Source organism: Stigmatopora argus, chromosome 4 (genome assembly GCF_051989625.1).
Source record: "Stigmatopora argus isolate UIUO_Sarg chromosome 4, RoL_Sarg_1.0, whole genome shotgun sequence".
NCBI lineage: Eukaryota > Metazoa > Chordata > Actinopteri > Syngnathiformes > Syngnathidae > Stigmatopora > Stigmatopora argus.
In genome coordinates, this window is record NC_135390.1 from 18,088,991 (window position 1) to 18,112,368 (window position 23,378).

The window sequence follows — 23,378 nt, forward strand, 5'->3', positions numbered from 1 at the left end:
GGAAAAATATTTTCAAAAATAGCATTAATTCAGTTTCAATTTTTAATAATTATAAGATAATAAAAAGTATGACTATATAACGTTAAAAAAATCCAATCTGACTGCTTTTCCCATGAAGCCCTTCGGCTTTGGTGACGACATCACGACGCGACAAGCGCCATTCCACGCCGTCGATCTGCTATTTAAAACTAAAATAGGCAAATCGAAGCGTTTCGTGGGTCATTTAAAGTGTTCTAATCCTACGAAGCTAGTTTACGTGCTTTTAATATTATTTTCCAGGAGTTTGAATATTCAAGGTAAGTTTTTGTGCTTTTCAGAGAGTTTATTATGGTTCGCCGGTACGTCTGGCTAACGTTTGCTATCTTGTAAATGAAAAATGAGGTAGTGGCTTCGCAATTAGTGTATTATATGTGAGTTTTAATTCGGTTTTCCACCCTCTTTTATGTTTTGCTTTCTTGTTTTTATGATTTTTTTCTGGTCCGCAGTTTGTTGTTGAACGGAATGTTTATTTAAATATAAAGTAAATCTCCTTATCACAAGAATGGATACCCACATAAAACACTGCGACCTTGTTGTACATTGAGTATTCTTTTTAAATGTAGGTATACATGTTAAATTGTTATTCAGGGCATGATTAGAGTGTCATCAAGAGACAACTACAGATAGACTGGAATAGTTAGTGAAAGGCATAAAAGGTGGATAATCCCAAACTATTTAGGATTTGTGGTGTTCATGAGCAGTTGTGCTTGGGTGTGCAGATGTCTCTGGCAGACGAGCTCCTGGCGGACTTGGAGGAGGCTGGCGATGAGGGCGATGATGGCTTGTACCCGGAAGGAGAAGAAGGGGACAGCGATGGCGACGCCGAGCAGGGGAGAAACGACGGCGGTGGCCTGGAGGACATCCCCGAGGAAATGGAAGTGGACTACAGTAAAGCGGACAGCGTCGCGGCTATTGCCAAACTACGCAACAGCAAACAGGTGCGCTTTTGGCACCCGCCGATCCACTTGCCGCATTTTTTCGAAATATAAATCGCACCCGAGTATAAGTCGCACTACGTAAAAAATACACAATGAAGAGGAATAACGTATATGTCGCACGGGAGTAAAAGTTGGATTTTTATTTTTCATTTGATTAGAAACCAGGACAAGCATATATTCAAGTAAGAGTAGTAAAATGGAGAAACAATGGGATAAATAGTCATCTGTTAACGTAACAGTTTTTCAGATAACTATAACAAAAAAAGAACACACGCTCTCAGTGGTTGGACAAAAACGTCTTTTGCGGACTACTAAGTCACACTTTTTTTTCTTCACTTTTTTTGTCCTGAGACCAATAGTCAAGGGCGACTTATTTTTTAAAATTATTTTATTTTTTGTCTCTAACCACCAAAATCCTGTTATGTTGTTTTTGTAGGCTATAGTTATCCTCAAAAACTGTAAATGTTACTTTAACAAGTACCTATTTAGCTTAAATGCACCTTATATTCAAAAAAATATGCTAATATGTCGCAGGTCCAGCCAAATTGTGAAAAAATGCTACTTATAGTCCAGAAAATATGGTAATTGTAAATGTATTAATGATGCTGTTGGGTTAAAGTTTTCAGATATCATGGAGAAGATAGCAGTATATGTCGGAAACCAACGCAAGCTCTCAGACGGTAGGCTAAAAGACTTTGAAGATGTTTTTTTTACTATTTCTCACCTGTGGAAAGGCTGTATGTATGTTTATTTTCCCTTCCCCCAAAAAACAAAGCGATATTGCTTTTTCGTTTTAGTGACAGGCCCCGTGGAGGCCGACCCAGAATACAAGCTCATCGTGGCAGCCAACAACCTGACAGTGGAAATTGACAACGAGCTCAGTAAGTGTGTGCTTGTTCACCATTTAAAAAAAAAAAATATAACCACTCTTTGCTTGTAGATATCATTCACAAGTTCACCCGTGACAAATACTCCAAAAGATTCCCGGAGCTGGAATCTCTCGTGCCAGATTCTTTGGACTACATTCGTACGGTCAAGGTTAGAAGTTTGTTTTTATTAGTCCTGTGAGAAGGACAAATTATGTGGACGTAGAGCTGGGCAATATTACAAAAAATGGTTCTCACGATAAAAACAAATTAAAAATCAGTCTATCGATAATTATCATGATAACATCACATCTTTTTTTGTTTCAATTTTGAAACTTCAAACTTCTGTAAATAAGTAAATAATTACTTTCCTCCTTATTCAAATATGAAAGAAACGTACCTTACTTTATAAGAAAAGAGAATATGAAATATGATGATTAAAAAAAAATAAACAAAAGAAAACGCAAGGGAGAATTCACTTGGATATTTTAGTGGGTCGACTCGGTGTTGTCCTGCATCTCATAATCGCTTTTTTTTGGCCGTGTTATTGTCCTTTTGTGTTCATGCTCCGTGTTAGCCTCTATTGCTAACATGCTAAAAACACGTTTCTTCGTCATCCTCTTCTCCTGAGGGCTGGTCTGTAACTAGTGTTCATCTCACAACAGCGCCACTTTTCTCTGTGGTGGTCGAGTGATGTAATTGCAGTTTAAAATGATCTTTTTTATTGAAGTTTTTTAATATTACCATTGACAAAAATGATTTCCCAATAATTAGCATTTTATTGCCCAACTCTATGTGGATGCGTTTTCCGGTTCAAATAAATCTTTGCCGTAATCATTTTTTCTCTCTGGAGGCCATTGTTTTGCGGCCCCGGGCCGCAGCTTTGACACCGCTCCTTTGTCTGCTGTCCCGCAGGAACTGGGGAACAACCTGGAAAAGTGCAAAAACAACGAGACCTTGCAGCAGATCCTCACCAACGCCACCATCATGGTCGTCAGCGTCACGGCCTCCACCACGCAGGGGTGAGCGCGCTCGGCGAGTTAGCCGTGGCAAAGTAGCCGCAGCCACGGGTTAGCAATAGCTCCTGGCCTCCGCGCAGGTCGCTCCTCAACGAGCTGGAGCTGAAGCAGCTGGAGGAGTCGTGCGACATGGCCCTGGAGCTCAACCAATCCAAGCACGGCATCTACGAGTACGTGGAGTCCAGGATGTCCTTCATCGCGCCCAACTTGTCCGTCATCGTTGGGGCGTCCACGGCCGCCAAGCTCATGGGTGAGCGTCCGCGTCCGTGCCGGCATGGCGCGGTATGGCGTCTCCGAGGCTGACTTTCTGCTCCTCCAGGTATTGCCGGGGGGCTGACCAATCTGGCTAAGATGCCCGCCTGCAACTTGATGCTGCTGGGAGCTCAGAGGAGAACTCTGTCGGGCTTCAGCAGCACTTCTTTGCTCCCCCACACCGGGTTCATCTACCACTGCGACGTGGTGCAGACGCTGCCGCCCGTAAGCATCAGGCGCCCCCCTTTTTGCCTTTAAAAATAGCCCAGGTTGAGAAAAAAGCCCAGAAGTTCTAAATTGAAGTCCAGATTTTTAATGATAAGATCTCGGTTTTCTTCAAAAACTACGACATCTGAAAATATCACTGCTTAAGTCGATTTTGGTATTAAAAAAAAAAAAAGTTGAGTCAGTGGCTACATACTCATTTTTTTGGTTGCAGAAGTTCAAAAGTGAAGTAAAAATTGTTAATGATAAGATCTCGGTTTTCTTCAAAAACTCCGACATCTGAAAAATATCAAAATGCTTATGTCGATTTTGGTATTTAGAAAAAAAAAAAAAAAAAATTGAGTCTTCGGCTATCTACTCATTTTTTTGGCCGCAGAAATTCCAAATTGAAGTAAAAAAAAATTAATGGTAAGATCTGGGTTTTCTTCAAAAACTGCAATCTCTGAAAATATCACAATGCTTATGTCGATTTTAGTATTTTAAAACCAAAAAAAAGTTGTCAGCGGCTACCTACTCATTTTTTGGGGCGCAGAAGTTCAAAAGTGAAGTAAAAACATTTAATGATTAGATCTCGATTTGCTTCAAAACCTCTGAAAATACTGCTTATGTCGATTTTCATTAATTAAAACAAATAAATGAAGCCGCAGATATCACAAAATTCTTATTTTCTCATGGCCACACAAATTTATTGATTGATTGATTTTTTTTTTTACAGGATCTGCGGAGGAAGGCGGCCCGACTGGTGTCGGCCAAGTGCGCGCTGGCCGCGAGAGTGGACAGTTTTCACGAAAGCGCCGACGGGAAGGTGATCTTTTTATTCAAACTGCTGTCCTCTCTAGGCATTATGGGGGAGAAAGAAAAAATCTCCTTTTTGTACGTCGTAATGCCGCATTATTGGTTGCCTCTTTTGCAGGTGGGTTACGAACTGAAAGAAGAAATCGAGAGGAAGTTTGACAAGTGGCAGGAGGCCGCGCCCGTCAAGCAGGTGAAACCTTTGCCCGCCCCCCTGGATGGCCAGCGCAAGAAGAGAGGCGGCAGGAGGTATTGCGTCGTCGCCCGCCGACCCCCATCCAACTCTGAAAATTCACCACATTTCGCTCCCCTTTCCGCCAAGGTACCGAAAGATGAAGGAGCGCCTGGGCCTGACGGAAATCCGCAAGCACGCCAACAGGATGACGTTCGCCGAGGTACGTGGGGCGCCGCGGCACGGGTTCGACTTTGCTTCCGTTTTGGAGCTGGGCTTTCCGCGTGGCAGATCGAAGACGACGCCTACCAGGAGGACCTGGGCTTCAGCTTGGGTCAGCTGGGCAAGAGCGGCAGTGGGCGCGTCAGGCAGGCGCAGGTCAATGATTCCACCAAGGCCAGAATCTCCAAATCCCTTCAGGTAAGGAAGGCCCCAACGTTTATGTACAGTGTGTTGCTGAATGTTTGAATGGGGTTTGCTTTTGTTTCTTTTCAGAGGACGTTGCAGAAGCAGAGCATGACGTACGGCGGCAAGTCCACTGTGAGAGATCGTTCGTCCGGGACCAGCTCCAGTGTGGCTTTCACGCCTCTTCAGGTGAATAACATTTTCCATTTTTTTTTCCTCAAAAGTTCACACATGTATACAGTGGTATCTCGAGATACGAGCCTAATTCGTTCCGGGACTGAGCTCGTATATCGATCTTCTCGTAACTCGAACGAACGTTTCCCATTGAAATGAACTAAAAACAAATTAATTCGTTCCAACCCTCTGAAAAAACACCGAAAACAGGATATTGGATTGGAAAAAATGTTTTATTTCTTCTAATTCGCCATCTATTAACAAAGTAACACATAACTAGTGGTTTAATAGTAATAAAATGTGTTTAATAAAAATAAAATTAGATGGATTTTGCGGAGGGGGGGATCCGGGGGACTTTCCACGGACATAGTATAGTAAGGCTTTTTTCTCGTAAAAAACGACATATAGTTAGGCTTTTTCTCGTAAAAAACGACATAGTATAGTTAGGCTTTTTTTCGTAAAAAACAACATAGTATAGTAAGGCTTTTTTTGTAAAAAACGACATAGTATAGTAAGGCTTTTTTTGTAAAAAAAAAATGACATAGTATAGTAAGGCTTTTTTTCCCAAAAAAACGACGTAGTATAGCAAAGCTTTTTTTTCTTAAAAAACGACATGGTATTGTAAGGCTTTTTTTTTCTTAAAAAAACGACATAGTATAGTAAGGCTTTTTTCTCGTAAAAATACGACATAATATAGTAAAGATTTTTTCTCGTGAAAACGACATTGTATAGTAAGGCTTTTTTTCTTAAAAAAACGACATAGTATAGTAAGGCTTTTTTTCGTTAAAAAAAACGACATAGTATAGTAAGGCTTTTTTTCTTAAAAAAACGACATAGTATAGTAAGGCTTTTTTTCGTAAAAAACGACATAGTATAGTAAGGCTTTTTTTCGTAAAAACGACATTGAATAGTAAGGCTTTTTTTTCTCCTAAAAAACGACATAGTATAGTAAGGCTTTTTTTCGTAAAAAAAACGACATAGTATAGTAAGGCTTTTTTTCTTAAAAAACCGACATAGTATGTTAAGGCTTTTTTCTTTAAAAACCGACATAGTATAGTAAGGCTTTTGTTCGTAAAAAACGACATAGTATAGTAAGGCTTTTTTTTCCGTAAAAAAACGACATAGTATAGTAAGGCTTTTTTTCCGTAAAAAAACGACATAGTATAGTAAGGCTTTTTTTTCGTAAAAAACGACATAGTATAGTAAGGCTTTTTTTCCGTAAAAAACGACATAGTATAGTAAGGCTTTTTTTTCGTAAAAAACGACATAGTATAGTAAGGCTTTTTTTCGTAAAAAACGACATAGTATAGTAGGGCTTTTTTTTCGCAAAAAAAGACATAGTATAGTTAGGCTTTTTTTCCGTAAAAAAACGACAGTATAGTATGGCTTTTTTTGTAAAAACCGACATAGTATAGTAAGGTTTTTTTTCGTAAAAAACGGCATAGTATAGTAAGGCTTTTTTTCGTAAAAAAACGGCATAGTATAGTAAGGCTTTTTTTGTAAAAACGACATAGTATAGTAAGGCTTTTTTTCGTTAAAAAACGGCATAGTATAGTAAGGTTTTTCTCTTCAAAAACCGACATAGTATAGTAAGGCTTTCTTCTTCAAAAACCGACATAGTATAGTAAGGCTTTTGTTCGTAAAAAACGACATAGTATAGTAAGGCTTCTTTTTCGTAAAAAACGACATAGTATAGTAAGGCTTTTTTTTTCGTAAAAAACGACATAGTATAGTAAGGCTTTTTTTCCGTAAAAAAACGACATAGTATAGTAAGGCTTTTTTTCCGTAAAAAAACGACATAGTATAGTAAGGCTTTTTTTCCGTAAAAAACGACATAGTATAGTAAGGCTTTTTTTCCGTAAAAAAACGACATAGTATAGTAAGGCTTTTTTTCCGTAAAAAACGACATAGTATAGTAAGGCTTTTTTTTCGTAAAAAACGACATAGTATAGTAAGGCTTTTTTTCCGTAAAAAACGACATAGTATAGTAAGGCTTTTTTTTCGTAAAAAACGACATAGTATAGTAAGGCTTTTTTTTCGTAAAAAACGACATAGTATAGTAAGGCTTTTTTTCGTAAAAAACGACATAGTATAGTAGGGCTTTTTTTTCGCAAAAAACGACATAGTATAGTAAGGCTTTTTTTTTCGTAAAAAACGACATAGTATAGTAAGGCTTTTTTTTCGTAAAAAACGACATAGTATAGTAAGGCTTTTTTTCGTAAAAAACGACATAGTATAGTAGGGCTTTTTTTTTCGCAAAAAACGACATAGTATAGTAAGGCTTTTTTTCGTAAAAAACGACATAGTATAGTAAGGCTTTTTTTTCGTAAAAAACGACATAGTATAGTAAGGCTTTTTTTCGTAAAAAACGACATAGTATAGTAGGGCTTTTTTTTCGCAAAAAAAGACATAGTATAGTTAGGCTTTTTTTCCGTAAAAAAACGACAGTATAGTATGGCTTTTTTTGTAAAAACCGACATAGTATAGTAAGGTTTTTTTTCGTAAAAAACGGCATAGTATAGTAAGGCTTTTTTTCGTAAAAAAACGGCATAGTATAGTAAGGCTTTTTTTGTAAAAAACGACATAGTATAGTAAGGCTTTTTTTCGTTAAAAAACGGCATAGTATAGTAAGGTTTTTCTCTTCAAAAACCGACATAGTATAGTAAGGCTTTCTTCTTCAAAAACCGACATAGTATAGTAAGGCTTTTGTTCGTAAAAAACGACATAGTATAGTAAGGCTTCTTTTTCGTAAAAAACGACATAGTATAGTAAGGCTTTTTTTTTCGTAAAAAACGACATAGTATAGTAAGGCTTTTTTTCCGTAAAAAAACGACATAGTATAGTAAGGCTTTTTTTCCGTAAAAAAACGACATAGTATAGTAAGGCTTTTTTTCCGTAAAAAACGACATAGTATAGTAAGGCTTTTTTTCCGTAAAAAAACGACATAGTATAGTAAGGCTTTTTTTCCGTAAAAAACGACATAGTATAGTAAGGCTTTTTTTTCGTAAAAAACGACATAGTATAGTAAGGCTTTTTTTCCGTAAAAAACGACATAGTATAGTAAGGCTTTTTTTTCGTAAAAAACGACATAGTATAGTAAGGCTTTTTTTTCGTAAAAAACGACATAGTATAGTAAGGCTTTTTTTCGTAAAAAACGACATAGTATAGTAGGGCTTTTTTTTTGGCAAAAAACGACATAGTATAGTAAGGCTTTTTTTTTCGTAAAAAACGACATAGTATAGTAAGGCTTTTTTTTCGTAAAAAACGACATAGTATAGTAAGGCTTTTTTTTCGTAAAAAACGACATAGTATAGTAAGGCTTTTTTTTCGTAAAAAACGACATAGTATAGTAAGGCTTTTTTTTCGTAAAAAACGACATAGTATAGTAAGGCTTTTTTTCGTAAAACAACATAGTTTAGTAGGGCTTTTTTTTCGCAAAAAACGACATAGTATAGTAAGGCTTTTTTTCGTAAAAAACGACATAGTATAGTAGGGCTTTTTTTTCGTAAAAAACAACATAGTATAGTTAGGCTTTTTTTTCGTAAAAAACGACATAGTATAGTGAGGCTTTTTTTTCGTAAAAAACGACATAGTATAGTAAGGCTTTTTTTTCGTAAAAAACGACATAGTATAGTAGGGCTTTTTTTTCGCAAAAAACGACATAGTATAGTAAGGCTTTTTTTCGTAAAAAACGACATAGTATAGTAAGGTTTTTTTTCGTAAAAAACGGCATAGTATAGTAAGGCTTTTTTTTCGTTAAAAAACGGCATAGTATAGTAAGGCTTTTTTTGTAAAAAACGACATAGTATAGTAAGGCTTTTTTTCGTTAAAAAACGGCATAGTATAGTAAGGTTTTTCTCTTCAAAAACCGACATAGTATAGTAAGGCTTTCTTCTTCAAAAACCGACATAGTATAGTAAGGCTTTTGTTCGTAAAAAACAACATAGTATAGTAAGGCTTCTTTTTCGTAAAAAACGACATAGTATAGTAAGGCTTTTTTTTTCGTAAAAAACGACATAGTATAGTAAGGCTTTTTTTCCGTAAAAAAACGACATAGTATAGTAAGGCTTTTTTTCCGTAAAAAAACGACATAGTATAGTAAGGCTTTTCCGTAAAAAACGACATAGTATAGTAAGGCTTTTTTTCCGTAAAAAACGACATAGTATAGTAAGGCTTTTTTTTCGTAAAAAACGACATAGTATAGTAAGGCTTTTTTTCGTAAAAAACGACATAGTATAGTAGGGCTTTTTTTTCGCAAAAAACGACATAGTATAGTAAGGCTTTTTTTTCGTAAAAAACGACATAGTATAGTAAGGCTTTTTTTTCGTAAAAAACGACATAGTATAGTAGGGCTTTTTTTTCGCAAAAAACGACATAGTATAGTAAGGCTTTTTTTCGTAAAAAACGACATAGTATAGTAAGGCTTTTTTTTCGTAAAAAACGACATAGTATAGTAAGGCTTTTTTTTCGTAAAAAACGACATAGTATAGTAAGGCTTTTTTTTCGTAAAAAACGACATAGTATAGTAAGGCTTTTTTTTCGTAAAAAACGACATAGTATAGTAAGGCTTTTTTTTCGTAAAAAACGACATAGTATAGTAAGGCTTTTTTTCGTAAAACAACATAGTTTAGTAGGGCTTTTTTTTCGCAAAAAAACGACATAGTATAGTAAGGCTTTTTTTCGTAAAAAACGACATAGTATAGTAGGGCTTTTTTTCCGTAAAAAACAACATAGTATAGTTAGGCTTTTTTTTCTCGTAAAAAACGACATAGTATAGTAGGGCTTTTTTTTCGTAAAAAACGACATAGTATAGTAAGGCTTTTTTTTCGTAAAAAACGACATAGTATAGTAAGGCTTTTTTTCGTAAAAAACGACATAGTATAGTAGGGCTTTTTTTTCGCAAAAAACGACATAGTATAGTAAGGCTTTTTTTCGTAAAAAACGACATAGTATAGTAGGGCTTTTTTTTTCATAAAAAACAACATGGTATAGTTAGGCTTTTTTTTTCGTAAAAAACGACATAGTATAGTAGGGCTTTTTTTTCGTAAAAAACGACATAGTATAGTAAGGCTTTTTTCCGTAAAAAACGACATAGTATAGTAAGGCTTTTTTTCCGTAAAAAAACGACATAGTATAGTAAGGCTTTTTTCCGTAAAAAAATGACATAGTATAGTAAGGCTTTTTTTCCGTAAAAAAACGACATAGTATAGTAGGGCTTTTTTTCGCAAAAAAAGACATAGTATAGTTAGGCTTTTTTTCCGTAAAAAAACGACAGTATAGTATGGCTTTTTTTGTAAAAACCGACATAGTATAGTAGGGCTTTTTTTTCGTAAAAAACAACATAGTATAGTTAGGCTTTTTTTTCGTAAAAAACGACATAGTATAGTGAGGCTTTTTTTTCGTAAAAAACGACATAGTATAGTAAGGCTTTTTTTTCGTAAAAAACGACATAGTATAGTAGGGCTTTTTTTTCGCAAAAAAACGACATAGTATAGTAAGGCTTTTTTTCCGTAAAAAAACGACATAGTATAGTAAGGCTTTTTTTCGTAAAAAACGACATAGTATAGTAGGGCTTTTTTTTCGTAAAAAACAACATAGTATAGTTAGGCTTTTTTTTCGTAAAAAACGACATAGTATAGTGAGGCTTTTTTTTCGTAAAAAACGACATAGTATAGTAAGGCTTTTTTTTCGTAAAAAACGACATAGTATAGTAAGGCTTTTTTCGTAAAAAAAACGGCATAGTATAGTAAGGCTTTTTTTGTAAAAAACGACATAGTATAGTAAGGCTTTTTTTCGTTAAAAAACGGCATAGTATAGTAAGGTTTTTCTCTTCAAAAACCGACATAGTATAGTAAGGCTTTCTTCTTCAAAAACCGACATAGTAAAGTAAGGCTTTTGTTCGTAAAAAACAACATAGTATAGTAAGGCTTCTTTTTCGTAAAAAACGACATAGTATAGTAAGGCTTTTTTTTCGTAAAAAACGACATAGTATAGTAAGGCTTTTTTTCCGTAAAAAAACGACATAGTATAGTAAGGCTTTTTTTCCGTAAAAAAACGACATAGTATAGTAAGGCTTTTTTTCCGTAAAAAACGACATAGTATAGTAAGGCTTTTTTTTCGTAAAAAACGACATAGTATAGTAAGGCTTTTTTTCCGTAAAAAACGACATAGTATAGTAAGGCTTTTTTTTCGTAAAAAACGACATAGTATAGTAAGGCTTTTTTTTCGTAAAAAACGACATAGTATAGTAAGGCTTTTTTTCGTAAAAAACGACATAGTATAGTAGGGCTTTTTTTTCGCAAAAAACGACATAGTATAGTAAGGCTTTTTTTTCGTAAAAAACGACATAGTATAGTAAGGCTTTTTTTTCGTAAAAAACGACATAGTATAGTAGGGCTTTTTTTTCGCAAAAAACGACATAGTATAGTAAGGCTTTTTTTCGTAAAAAACGACATAATATAGTAAGGCTTTTTTTCGTAAAAAACGACCTAGTATAGTAAGGCTTTTTTTTCGTAAAAAACGACATAGTATAGTAAGGCTTTTTTTTCGTAAAAAACGACATAGTATAGTAAGGCTTTTTTTTCGTAAAAAACGACATAGTATAGTAAGGCTTTTTTTTCGTAAAAAACGACATAGTATAGTAAGGCTTTTTTTCCGTAAAAAACGACATAGTATAGTAAGGCTTTTTTTTCGTAAAAAACGACATAGTATAGTAAGGCTTTTTTTTCGTAAAAAACGACATAGTATAGTAAGGCTTTTTTTCGTAAAAAACGACATAGTATAGTAGGGCTTTTTTTTTGGCAAAAAACGACATAGTATAGTAAGGCTTTTTTTTTCGTAAAAAACGACATAGTATAGTAAGGCTTTTTTTTCGTAAAAAACGACATAGTATAGTAAGGCTTTTTTTTCGTAAAAAACGACATAGTATAGTAAGGCTTTTTTTTCGTAAAAAACGACATAGTATAGTAAGGCTTTTTTTTCGTAAAAAACGACATAGTATAGTAAGGCTTTTTTTCGTAAAACAACATAGTTTAGTAGGGCTTTTTTTTCGCAAAAAACGACATAGTATAGTAAGGCTTTTTTTCGTAAAAAACGACATAGTATAGTAGGGCTTTTTTTTCGTAAAAAACAACATAGTATAGTTAGGCTTTTTTTTTCGTAAAAAACGACATAGTATAGTGAGGCTTTTTTTTCGTAAAAAACGACATAGTATAGTAAGGCTTTTTTTTCGTAAAAAACGACATAGTATAGTAGGGCTTTTTTTTCGCAAAAAACGACATAGTATAGTAAGGCTTTTTTTCGTAAAAAACGACATAGTATAGTAAGGTTTTTTTTCGTAAAAAACGGCATAGTATAGTAAGGCTTTTTTTTCGTTAAAAAACGGCATAGTATAGTAAGGCTTTTTTTGTAAAAAACGACATAGTATAGTAAGGCTTTTTTTCGTTAAAAAACGGCATAGTATAGTAAGGTTTTTCTCTTCAAAAACCGACATAGTATAGTAAGGCTTTCTTCTTCAAAAACCGACATAGTATAGTAAGGCTTTTGTTCGTAAAAAACAACATAGTATAGTAAGGCTTCTTTTTCGTAAAAAACGACATAGTATAGTAAGGCTTTTTTTTTCGTAAAAAACGACATAGTATAGTAAGGCTTTTTTTCCGTAAAAAAACGACATAGTATAGTAAGGCTTTTTTTCCGTAAAAAAACGACATAGTATAGTAAGGCTTTTCCGTAAAAAACGACATAGTATAGTAAGGCTTTTTTTCCGTAAAAAACGACATAGTATAGTAAGGCTTTTTTTTCGTAAAAAACGACATAGTATAGTAAGGCTTTTTTTCGTAAAAAACGACATAGTATAGTAGGGCTTTTTTTTCGCAAAAAACGACATAGTATAGTAAGGCTTTTTTTTCGTAAAAAACGACATAGTATAGTAAGGCTTTTTTTTCGTAAAAAACGACATAGTATAGTAGGGCTTTTTTTTCGCAAAAAACGACATAGTATAGTAAGGCTTTTTTTCGTAAAAAACGACATAGTATAGTAAGGCTTTTTTTTCGTAAAAAACGACATAGTATAGTAAGGCTTTTTTTTCGTAAAAAACGACATAGTATAGTAAGGCTTTTTTTTCGTAAAAAACGACATAGTATAGTAAGGCTTTTTTTTCGTAAAAAACGACATAGTATAGTAAGGCTTTTTTTTCGTAAAAAACGACATAGTATAGTAAGGCTTTTTTTCGTAAAACAACATAGTTTAGTAGGGCTTTTTTTTCGCAAAAAACGACATAGTATAGTAAGGCTTTTTTTCGTAAAAAACGACATAGTATAGTAGGGCTTTTTTTCCGTAAAAAACAACATAGTATAGTTAGGCTTTTTTTTCTCGTAAAAAACGACATAGTATAGTAGGGCTTTTTTTTCGTAAAAAACGACATAGTATAGTAAGGCTTTTTTTTCGTAAAAAACGACATAGTATAGTAAGGCTTTTTTTCGTAAAAAACGACATAGTATAGTAGGGCTTTTTTTTCGCAAAAAACGACATAGTATAGTAAGGCTTTTTTTCGTAAAAAACGACATAGTATAGTAGGGCTTTTTTTTTCATAAAAAACAACATGGTATAGTTAGGCTTTTTTTTTCGTAAAAAACGACATAGTATAGTAGGGCTTTTTTTTCGTAAAAAACGACATAGTATAGTAAGGCTTTTTTCCGTAAAAAACGACATAGTATAGTAAGGCTTTTTTCCGTAAAAAAACGACATAGTATAGTAAGGCTTTTTTCCGTAAAAAAATGACATAGTATAGTAAGGCTTTTTTTCCGTAAAAAAACGACATAGTATAGTAGGGCTTTTTTTCGCAAAAAAAGACATAGTATAGTTAGGCTTTTTTTCCGTAAAAAAACGACAGTATAGTATGGCTTTTTTTGTAAAAACCGACATAGTATAGTAGGGCTTTTTTTTCGTAAAAAACAACATAGTATAGTTAGGCTTTTTTTTCGTAAAAAACGACATAGTATAGTGAGGCTTTTTTTTCGTAAAAAACGACATAGTATAGTAAGGCTTTTTTTTCGTAAAAAACGACATAGTATAGTAGGGCTTTTTTTTCGCAAAAAAACGACATAGTATAGTAAGGCTTTTTTTCCGTAAAAAAACGACATAGTATAGTAAGGCTTTTTTTCGTAAAAAACGACATAGTATAGTAGGGCTTTTTTTTCGTAAAAAACAACATAGTATAGTTAGGCTTTTTTTTCGTAAAAAACGACATAGTATAGTGAGGCTTTTTTTTCGTAAAAAACGACATAGTATAGTAAGGCTTTTTTTTCGTAAAAAACGACATAGTATAGTAAGGCTTTTTTCGTAAAAAAAACGGCATAGTATAGTAAGGCTTTTTTTGTAAAAAACGACATAGTATAGTAAGGCTTTTTTTCGTTAAAAAACGGCATAGTATAGTAAGGTTTTTCTCTTCAAAAACCGACATAGTATAGTAAGGCTTTCTTCTTCAAAAACCGACATAGTAAAGTAAGGCTTTTGTTCGTAAAAAACAACATAGTATAGTAAGGCTTCTTTTTCGTAAAAAACGACATAGTATAGTAAGGCTTTTTTTTTCGTAAAAAACGACATAGTATAGTAAGGCTTTTTTTCCGTAAAAAAACGACATAGTATAGTAAGGCTTTTTTTCCGTAAAAAACGACATAGTATAGTAAGGCTTTTTTTCCGTAAAAAACGACATAGTATAGTAAGGCTTTTTTTCCGTAAAAAACGACATAGTATAGTAAGGCTTTTTTTTCGTAAAAAACGACATAGTATAGTAAGGCTTTTTTTTCGTAAAAAACGACATAGTATAGTAAGGCTTTTTTTCGTAAAAAACGACATAGTATAGTAGGGCTTTTTTTTCGCAAAAAACGACATAGTATAGTAAGGCTTTTTTTTCGTAAAAAACGACATAGTATAGTAAGGCTTTTTTTTCGTAAAAAACGACATAGTATAGTAGGGCTTTTTTTTCGCAAAAAACGACATAGTATAGTAAGGCTTTTTTTCGTAAAAAACGACATAATATAGTAAGGCTTTTTTTCGTAAAAAACGACCTAGTATAGTAAGGCTTTTTTTTCGTAAAAAACGACATAGTATAGTAAGGCTTTTTTTTCGTAAAAAACGACATAGTATAGTAAGGCTTTTTTTTCGTAAAAAACGACATAGTATAGTAAGGCTTTTTTTCGTAAAACAACATCGTTTAGTAGGGCTTTTTTTTCGCAAAAAACGACATAGTATAGTAAGGCTTTTTTTCGTAAAAAACGACATAGTATAGTAGGGCTTTTTTTCCGTAAAAAACAACATAGTATAGTTAGGCTTTTTTTTCTCGTAAAAAACGACATAGTATAGTAGGGCTTTTTTTCGTAAAAAAACGACATAGTATAGTAAGGCTTTTTTTTCGTAAAAAACGACATAGTATAGTAAGGCTTTTTTTCGTAAAAAACGACATAGTATAGTAGGGCTTTTTTTTCGCAAAAAACGACATGGTATAGTAAGGCTTTTTTTCGTAAAAAACGACATAGTATAGTAGGGCTTTTTTTTCATAAAAAACAACATGGTATAGTTAGGCTTTTTTTTTCGTAAAAAACGACATAGTATAGTAGGGCTTTTTTTTCGTAAAAAACGACATAGTATAGTAAGGCTTTTTTCCGTAAAAAACGACATAGTATAGTAAGGCTTTTTTCCGTAAAAAAACGACATAGTATAGTAAGGCTTTTTTCCGTAAAAAAATGACATAGTATAGTAAGGCTTTTTTTCCGTAAAAAAACGACATAGTATAGTAGGGCTTTTTTTCGCAAAAAAAGACATAGTATAGTTAGGCTTTTTTTCCGTAAAAAAACGACAGTATAGTATGGCTTTTTTTGTAAAAACCGACATAGTATAGTAAGGTTTTTTTTCGTAAAAAACGGCATAGTATAGTAAGGCTTTTTTTTCGTAAAAAAACGACATAGTATAGTAGGGCTTTTTTTCCGTAAAAAACAACATAGTATAGTTAGGCTTTTTTTTCTCGTAAAAAACGACATAGTATAGTAGGGCTTTTTTTCGTAAAAAACGACATAGTATAGTAAGGCTTTTTTTTCGTAAAAAACGACATAGTATAGTAAGGCTTTTTTTCGTAAAAAACGACATAGTATAGTAGGGCTTTTTTTTCGCAAAAAACGACATAGTATAGTAAGGCTTTTTTTCGTAAAAAACGACATAGTATAGTAGGGCTTTTTTTTTTCATAAAAAACAACATGGTATAGTTAGGCTTTTTTTTTCGTAAAAAACGACATAGTATAGTAGGGCTTTTTTTTCGTAAAAAACGACATAGTATAGTAAGGCTTTTTTCCGTAAAAAACGACATAGTATAGTAAGGCTTTTTTTCCGTATAAAAACGACATAGTATAGTAAGGCTTTTTTCCGTAAAAAAATGACATAGTATAGTAAGGCTTTTTTTCCGTAAAAAAACGACATAGTATAGTAGGGCTTTTTTTCGCAAAAAAAGACATAGTATAGTTAGGCTTTTTTTCCGTAAAAAAACGACAGTATAGTATGGCTTTTTTTGTAAAAACCGACATAGTATAGTAAGGTTTTTTTTCGTAAAAAACGGCATAGTATAGTAAGGCTTTTTTTTCGTAAAAAAACGGCATAGTATAGTAAGGCTTTTTTTGTAAAAAACGACATATTATAGTAGGGCTTTTTTTTCGTAAAAAACAACATAGTATAGTTAGGCTTTTTTTTTCGTAAAAAACGACATAGTATAGTGAGGCTTTTTTTTCGTAAAAAACGACATAGTATAGTAAGGCTTTTTTTTCGTAAAAAACGACATAGTATAGTAGGGCTTTTTTTTCGCAAAAAACGACATAGTATAGTAAGGCTTTTTTTCCGTAAAAAAACGACATAGTATAGTAAGGCTTTTTTTCGTAAAAAACGACATAGTATAGTAAGGCTTTTTTTTCGTAAAAAACGACATAGTATAGTAAGGCTTTTTTTCCGTAAAAAACGACATAGTATAGTAGGGCTTTTTTTCGTAAAAAACGACATAGTATAGTAGGGCTTTTTTTTCGCAAAAAACGACATAGTATAGTAAGGCTTTTTTTCGTAAAAAACGACATAGTATAGTAGGGCTTTTTTTTTCATAAAAAACAACATGGTATAGTTAGGCTTTTTTTTTCGTAAAAAACGACATAGTATAGTAGGGCTTTTTTTTCGTAAAAAACGACATAGTATAGTAAGGCTTTTTTCCGTAAAAAACGACATAGTATAGTAAGGCTTTTTTCCGTAAAAAAACGACATAGTATAGTAAGGCTTTTTTCCGTAAAAAAATGACATAGTATAGTAAGGCTTTTTTTCCGTAAAAAAACGACATAGTATAGTAGGGCTTTTTTTCGCAAAAAAAGACATAGTATAGTTAGGCTTTTTTTCCGTAAAAAAACGACAGTATAGTATGGCTTTTTTTGTAAAAACCGACATAGTATAGTAAGGTTTTTTTTCGTAAAAAACGGCATAGTATAGTAAGGCTTTTTTTTCGTAAAAAAACGGCATAGTATAGTAAGGCTTTTTTTGTAAAAAACGACATAGTATAGTAGGGCTTTTTTTTCGTAAAAAACAACATAGTATAGTTAGGCTTTTTTTTTCGTAAAAAACGACATAGTATAGTGAGGTTTTTTTTTCGTAAAAAACGACATAGTATAGTAAGGCTTTTTTTTCGTAAAAAACGACATAGTATAGTAGGGCTTTTTTTTCGCAAAAAACGACATAGTATAGTAAGGCTTTTTTTCCGTAAAAAAACGACATAGTATAGTAAGGCTTTTTTTCGTAAAAAACGACATAGTATAGTAAGCCTTTTTTTCCGTAAAAAACGACATAGTATAGTAAGGCTTTTTTTCCGTAAAAAACGACATAGTATAGTAAGGCTTTTTTTTCGTAAAAAACGACATAGTATAGTAAGGCTTTTTTTTCGTAAAAAACGACATAGTATAGTAAGGCTTTTTTTCGTAAAAAACGACATAGTATAGTAGGGCTTTTTTTTCGCAAAAAACGACATAGTATAGTAAGGCTTTTTTTTCGCAAAAAACGACATAGTATAGTAAGGCTTTTTTTTCGTAAAAAACGACATAGTATAGTAAGGCTTTTTTTCGTAAAAAACGACATAGTATAGTAGGGCTTTTTTTTCGCAAAAAATGACATAGTATAGTAAGGCTTTTTTTCGTAAAAAACGACATAGTATAGTAAGGCTTTTTTTTCGTAAAAAACGACATAGTATAGTAAGGCTTTTTTTTCGTAAAAAACGACATAGTATAGTAAGGCTTTTTTTTCGTAAAAAACGACATAGTATAGTAAGGCTTTTTTTCGTAAAACAACATAGTTTAGTAGGGCTTTTTTTTCGCAAAAAACGACATAGTATAGTAAGGCTTTTTTTCGTAAAAAACGACATAGTATAGTAGGGCTTTTTTTCCGTAAAAAACAACATAGTATAGTTAGGCTTTTTTTTCTCGTAAAAAACGACATAGTATAGTAGGGCTTTTTTTTTCGTAAAAAACGACATAGTATAGTAAGGCTTTTTTTTCGTAAAAAACGACATAGTATAGTAAGGCTTTTTTTCGTAAAAAACGACATAGTATAGTTGGGCTTTTTTTTCGCAAAAAACGACATAGTATAGTAAGGCTTTTTTTCGTAAAAAACGACATAGTATAGTAGCGTTTTTCTTTTCATAAAAAACAACATGGTATAGTTAGGCTTTTTTTTCGTAAAAAACGACATTGTATAGTAGGGCTTTTTTTTCGTAAAAAACGACATAGTATAGTAAGGCTTTTTTCCGTAAAAAACGACATAGTATAGTAAGGCTTTTTTCCGTAAAAAAACGACATAGTATAGTAAGGCTTTTTTCCGTAAAAAAATGACATAGTATAGTAAGGCTTTTTTTCCGTAAAAAAACGACATAGTATAGTAGGGCTTTTTTTCGCAAAAAAAGACATAGTATAGTTAGGCTTTTTTTCCGTAAAAAAACGACAGTATAGTATGGCTTTTTTTGTAAAAACCGACATAGTATAGTAAGGTTTTTTTTCGTAAAAAACGGCATAGTATAGTAAGGCTTTTTTTTCGTAAAAAACGGCATAGTATAGTAAGGCTTTTTTTGTAAAAAACGACATAGTATAGTAAGGCTTTTTTTCGTTAAAAAACGGCATAGTATAGTAAGGTTTTTCTCTTCAAAAACCGACATAGTATAGTAAGGCTTTCTTCTTCAAAAACCGACTTAGTATAGTAAGGCATTTGTTCGTAAAAAACGACATAGTATAGTAAGGCTTCTTTTTCGTAAAAAACGACATAGTATAGTAAGGCTTTTTTTCCGTAAAAAAACGACATAGTATAGTAAGGCTTTTTTTCCGTAAAAAAACGACATAGTATAGTAAGGCTTTTTTTTTCATAAAAAACGACATAGTGTAGTAAGGCTTTTTTTTCGTAAAAAACGACATAGTATAGTAAGGCTTTTTTTTCGTAAAAAACGACATAGTATAGTAAGGCTTTTTTTTTTCGTAAAAAACGACATCGTATAGTAAGGCTTTTTTTCGTAAAAAACGACATAGTATAGTAGGGCTTTTTTTTCGCAAAAAACGACATAGTATAGTAAGGCTTTTTTTCGTAAAAAACGACATAGTATAGTAGGGCTTTTTTTTCGTAAAAAACAACATAGTATAGTTAGGCTTTTTTTTCTCGTAAAAAACGACATAGTATAGTAGGGCTTTTTTTTCGTAAAAAACGACATAGTATAGTAAGGCTTTTTTTTTCGTAAAAAACGATATAGTATAGTAAGGCTTTTTTTCGTAAAAAACGACATAGTATAGTAGGGCTTTTTTTTCCGCAAAAAACGACATAGTATAGTAAGGCTTTTTTTCGTAAAAAACGACATAGTATAGTAGGGCTTTTTTTTCATAAAAAACAACATAGTATAGTTAGGCTTTTTTTTCATAAAAAACGACATAGTATAGTTAGGCTTTTTTTTCTCGTAAAAAACGACATAGTATAGTAAGGCTTTTTTCCGTAAAAAAACGACATAGTATAGTAAGGCTTTTTTTCCGTTAAAAAAAACGACATAGTATAGTAAGGCTTTTTTTTCGTAAAAAACGACATAGTACAGTAGGGCTTTTTTTTCGTAAAAAACGACATAGTATAGTTAGGCTTTTTTTTCTCGTAAAAAACGACATCGTATAGTAGGGCTTTTTTTTCGTAAAAAACGACATAGTATAGTAAGGCTTTTTTCCGTAAAAAAACGACATAGTATAGTAAGGCTTTTTTTCCCGTAAAAAAAACGACATAGTATAGTAAGGCTTTTTTTTCGTAAAAAACGACATAGTATAGTAAGGCTTTTTTTTCGTAAAAAACGACATAGTATAGTAAGGCTTTTTTTTCGTAAAAAAACGACATAGTATAGTAAGGCTTTTTTTCGTAAAAAACGACATAGTATAGTAGGGCTTTTTTTTCGTAAAAAACAACATAGTATAGTTAGGCTTTTTTTTTCGTAAAAAACGACATAGTATAGTAGGGCTTTTTTTCGTAAAAAACGACATAGTATAGTAAGGCTTTTTTTTTCGTAAAAAACGACATAGTATAGTAAGGCTTTTTTTTCTCCTAAAAAAGGACATAGTATAGTAAGGCTTTTTTTCGTAAAAAACGACATAGTATAGTAGGGCTTTTTTTTCGCAAAAAACGACATAGTATAGTAAGGCTTTTTTTCATAAAAAACGACATAGTATAGTAGGGCTTTTTTTTCATAAAAAACAACATAGTATAGTTAGGCTTTTTTTTTCATAAAAAACGACATAGTATAGTTAGGCTTTTTTTTCATAAAAAACGACATAGTATAGTAAGGCTTTTTTCCGTAAAAAACGACATAGTATAGTAAGGCTTTTTTCCGTAAAAAAAATGACATAGTATAGTAAGGCTTTTTTTCCGTAAAAAAACGACATAGTATAGTAAGGCTTTTTTTCCGTAAAAAAAACGACATAGTATAGTAAGGCTCTTTTTTCGTAAAAAAAGACATAGTATAGTAAGGCTTTTTTTCCGTAAAAAAAACGACATAGTATAGTAAGGCTTTTTTTTCGTAAAAAAACGACATAGTATAGTAGGGCTTTTTTTTCTCGTAAAAAACGACATAGTATAGTTAGGCTTTTTTTTCGTAAAAAACGACATAGTATAGTAGGGCTTTTTTTTCGTAAAAAACGACATAGTATAGTAAGGCTTTTTTCCGTAAAAAAACGACATAGTATAGTAAGGCTTTTTTTCCGTAAAAAAAACGACATAGTATAGTAAGGCTTTTTTTTCGTAAAAAACGACATAGTATAGTAAGGCTTTTTTTTCGTAAAAAACGACATAGTATCGTAAGGCTTTTTTTTCGTAAAAAAACGACATAGTATAGTAAGGCTTTTTTTCGTAAAAAACGACATGGTATAGTAGGGCTTTTTTTTCGCAAAAAACGACATAGTATAGTAAGGCTTTTTTTCGTAAAAACGACATGGTATAGTAGGGCTTTTTTTTCGTAAAAAACAACATAGTATAGTTAGGCTTTTTTTTTCGTAAAAAACGACATAGTATAGTAGGGCTTTTTTTTCGTAAAAAACGACATAGTATAGTAAGGCTTTTTTTTCGTAAAAAACGACAGTATAGTAAGGCTTTTTTTCGTAAAAAACGACATAGTATAGTAGGGCTTTTTTTTCCGCAAAAAACGACATAGTATAGTAAGGCTTTTTTTCGTAAAAAACGACATAGTATAGTAGGGCTTTTTTTTCATAAAAAACAACATAGTATAGTTAGGCTTTTTTTTTCGTAAAAAACGACATAGTATAGTAAGGCTTTTTTTCGTAAAAAAACGACATAGTATAGCAAGGCTTTTTTTCCGTAAAAAAAACGACATAGTATAGTAAGGCTTTTTTTTCGTAAAAAACGACATAGTATAGTTAGGCTTTTTTTTCTCGTAAAAAACGACATAGTATAGTAGGGCTTTTTTTTCGTAAAAAACGACATAGTATAGTAAGGCTTTTTTCCGTAAAAAAACGACATAGTATAGTAAGGCTTTTTTTCCGTAAAAAAAACGACATAGTATAGTAAGGCTCTTTTTTCGTAAAAAAAGACATAGTATAGTAAGGCTTTTTTTCCGTAAAAAAAACGACATAGTATAGTAAGGCTTTTTTTTCGTAAAAAAACGACATAGTATAGTAGGGCTTTTTTTTCTCGTAAAAAACGACATAGTATAGTTAGGCTTTTTTTCGTAAAAAACGACATAGTATAGTAGGGCTTTTTTTTCGTAAAAAACGACATAGTATAGTAAGGCTTTTTTCCGTAAAAAAAACGACATAGTATAGTAAGGCTTTTTTTTCGTAAAAAACGACATAGTATAGTAAGGCTTTTTTTTCGTAAAAAACGACATAGTATCGTAAGGCTTTTTTTTCGTAAAAAAACGACATAGTATAGTAAGGCTTTTTTTCGTAAAAAACGACATGGTATAGTAGGGCTTTTTTTTCGCAAAAAACGACATAGTATAGTAAGGCTTTTTTTTCTCTACAATGATAAACAGCCTCTCATGTCATGGCCACCTGGCTTTCTCGCATCTCGAAATTCTTCTCGTATGTAGAGGTACCACTGTACATGTTTTCATTGTTTTGTTGTTGTCTCTGTTTGCCAGGGCCTGGAGATCGTCAACCCGCAGGCTGCAGAGAAAAAAGTGGCCGAAGCCAACCAAAAGTATTTCTCCAATATGGCGGAATTCCTCAAAGTCAAGAAGGAAGTCAAAAAGTGATATCTTTCTCTTCTTCTTCCTCTTATTATTATTTGTATTGCTTAATTTTTTTAGCCCAATGAAACCCGTCAATCTTGATCTGACTCCACACAAACATTTGAGTTGTTTCAAAGTATTTATTGAAATACGAGGCCTTGTGTTCTCCAAAATATATTCTCCATTATTTTTTTCCCCCGTTTTCAGCGTCATAAAACTCCAACCTGTCAGCTGCTTTGATTCACATCAAAAATGGTCAGTGTTTCCACGAGAGCTTTACGTGAAACTGTGGGTAGTTTACTGTCAATTGCTACTCTTTATCCTTATTTTTACAGTCATTTGAGTAGTTTGCTAATTTGTTACCATCGTTAACTCATATTTTAAAATGTATTATGTACACCGTTTTCTAATTTGTGCCTACAGAGTACAAATTTGGTTCCATTTGAGTATGTAAAATAAACTGTACTAACCTAAATTCAATCATCTTCCAAACCGCCCATCCTTGAAAGGGTCGCGGGGGTTGCTGGAGCCTAACCCAGCTGTCTCCGGGCGAAAGGCAGACTACATCCTCGACTGGTCACTAGTCAGTCATAGAGCACACAGAGACAGACGACCATCCACACTCCAATCATATCGGCACCGGCGGGAATCGAGCCCACGCCTCCTCGCACCAAAGTCAGGTGAGTAAACCACTACACCACAAGACGGCTCTATTCTATCCTGTGCTTACAA

At 32.8% G+C, this 23,378-nt stretch overlaps 1 protein-coding gene across 1 annotated transcript; it reads left to right on the top strand.

The window, feature by feature from the left end:
• The first annotated feature begins 114 nt into the window (after nucleotides 1-114).
• On the top strand, nucleotides 115-23,126 carry prpf31 (PRP31 pre-mRNA processing factor 31 homolog (yeast)). Its single transcript, XM_077598275.1, has 14 exons — nucleotides 115-296; nucleotides 759-977; nucleotides 1,597-1,657; nucleotides 1,775-1,858; nucleotides 1,918-2,015; nucleotides 2,759-2,865; nucleotides 2,943-3,112; nucleotides 3,182-3,339; nucleotides 4,055-4,144; nucleotides 4,253-4,380; nucleotides 4,454-4,526; nucleotides 4,595-4,723; nucleotides 4,799-4,897; nucleotides 22,557-23,126. Exons 2-14 carry the CDS (start codon nucleotides 759-761, stop codon nucleotides 22,668-22,670), a joined length of 1,530 nt encoding a protein of 509 aa, XP_077454401.1. The 5' UTR covers nucleotides 115-296; the 3' UTR covers nucleotides 22,671-23,126.
• Nucleotides 23,127-23,378: the final 252 nt, after the last annotated feature.

Excerpts from the sequence above, each read along its gene's own strand:
- prpf31 (XM_077598275.1), top strand. The coding sequence starts at position 759 with ATGTCTCTGGCAGACGAGCTCCTGGCGGACTTGGAGGAGGCTGGCGAT. Across the intron at positions 4,527-4,594 it reads ACAGGATGACGTTCGCCGAG|ATCGAAGACGACGCCTACCA; the intron begins GTACGTGGGGCG and ends TCCGCGTGGCAG. Across the intron at positions 4,898-22,556 it reads TGGCTTTCACGCCTCTTCAG|GGCCTGGAGATCGTCAACCC; the intron begins GTGAATAACATT and ends TCTGTTTGCCAG.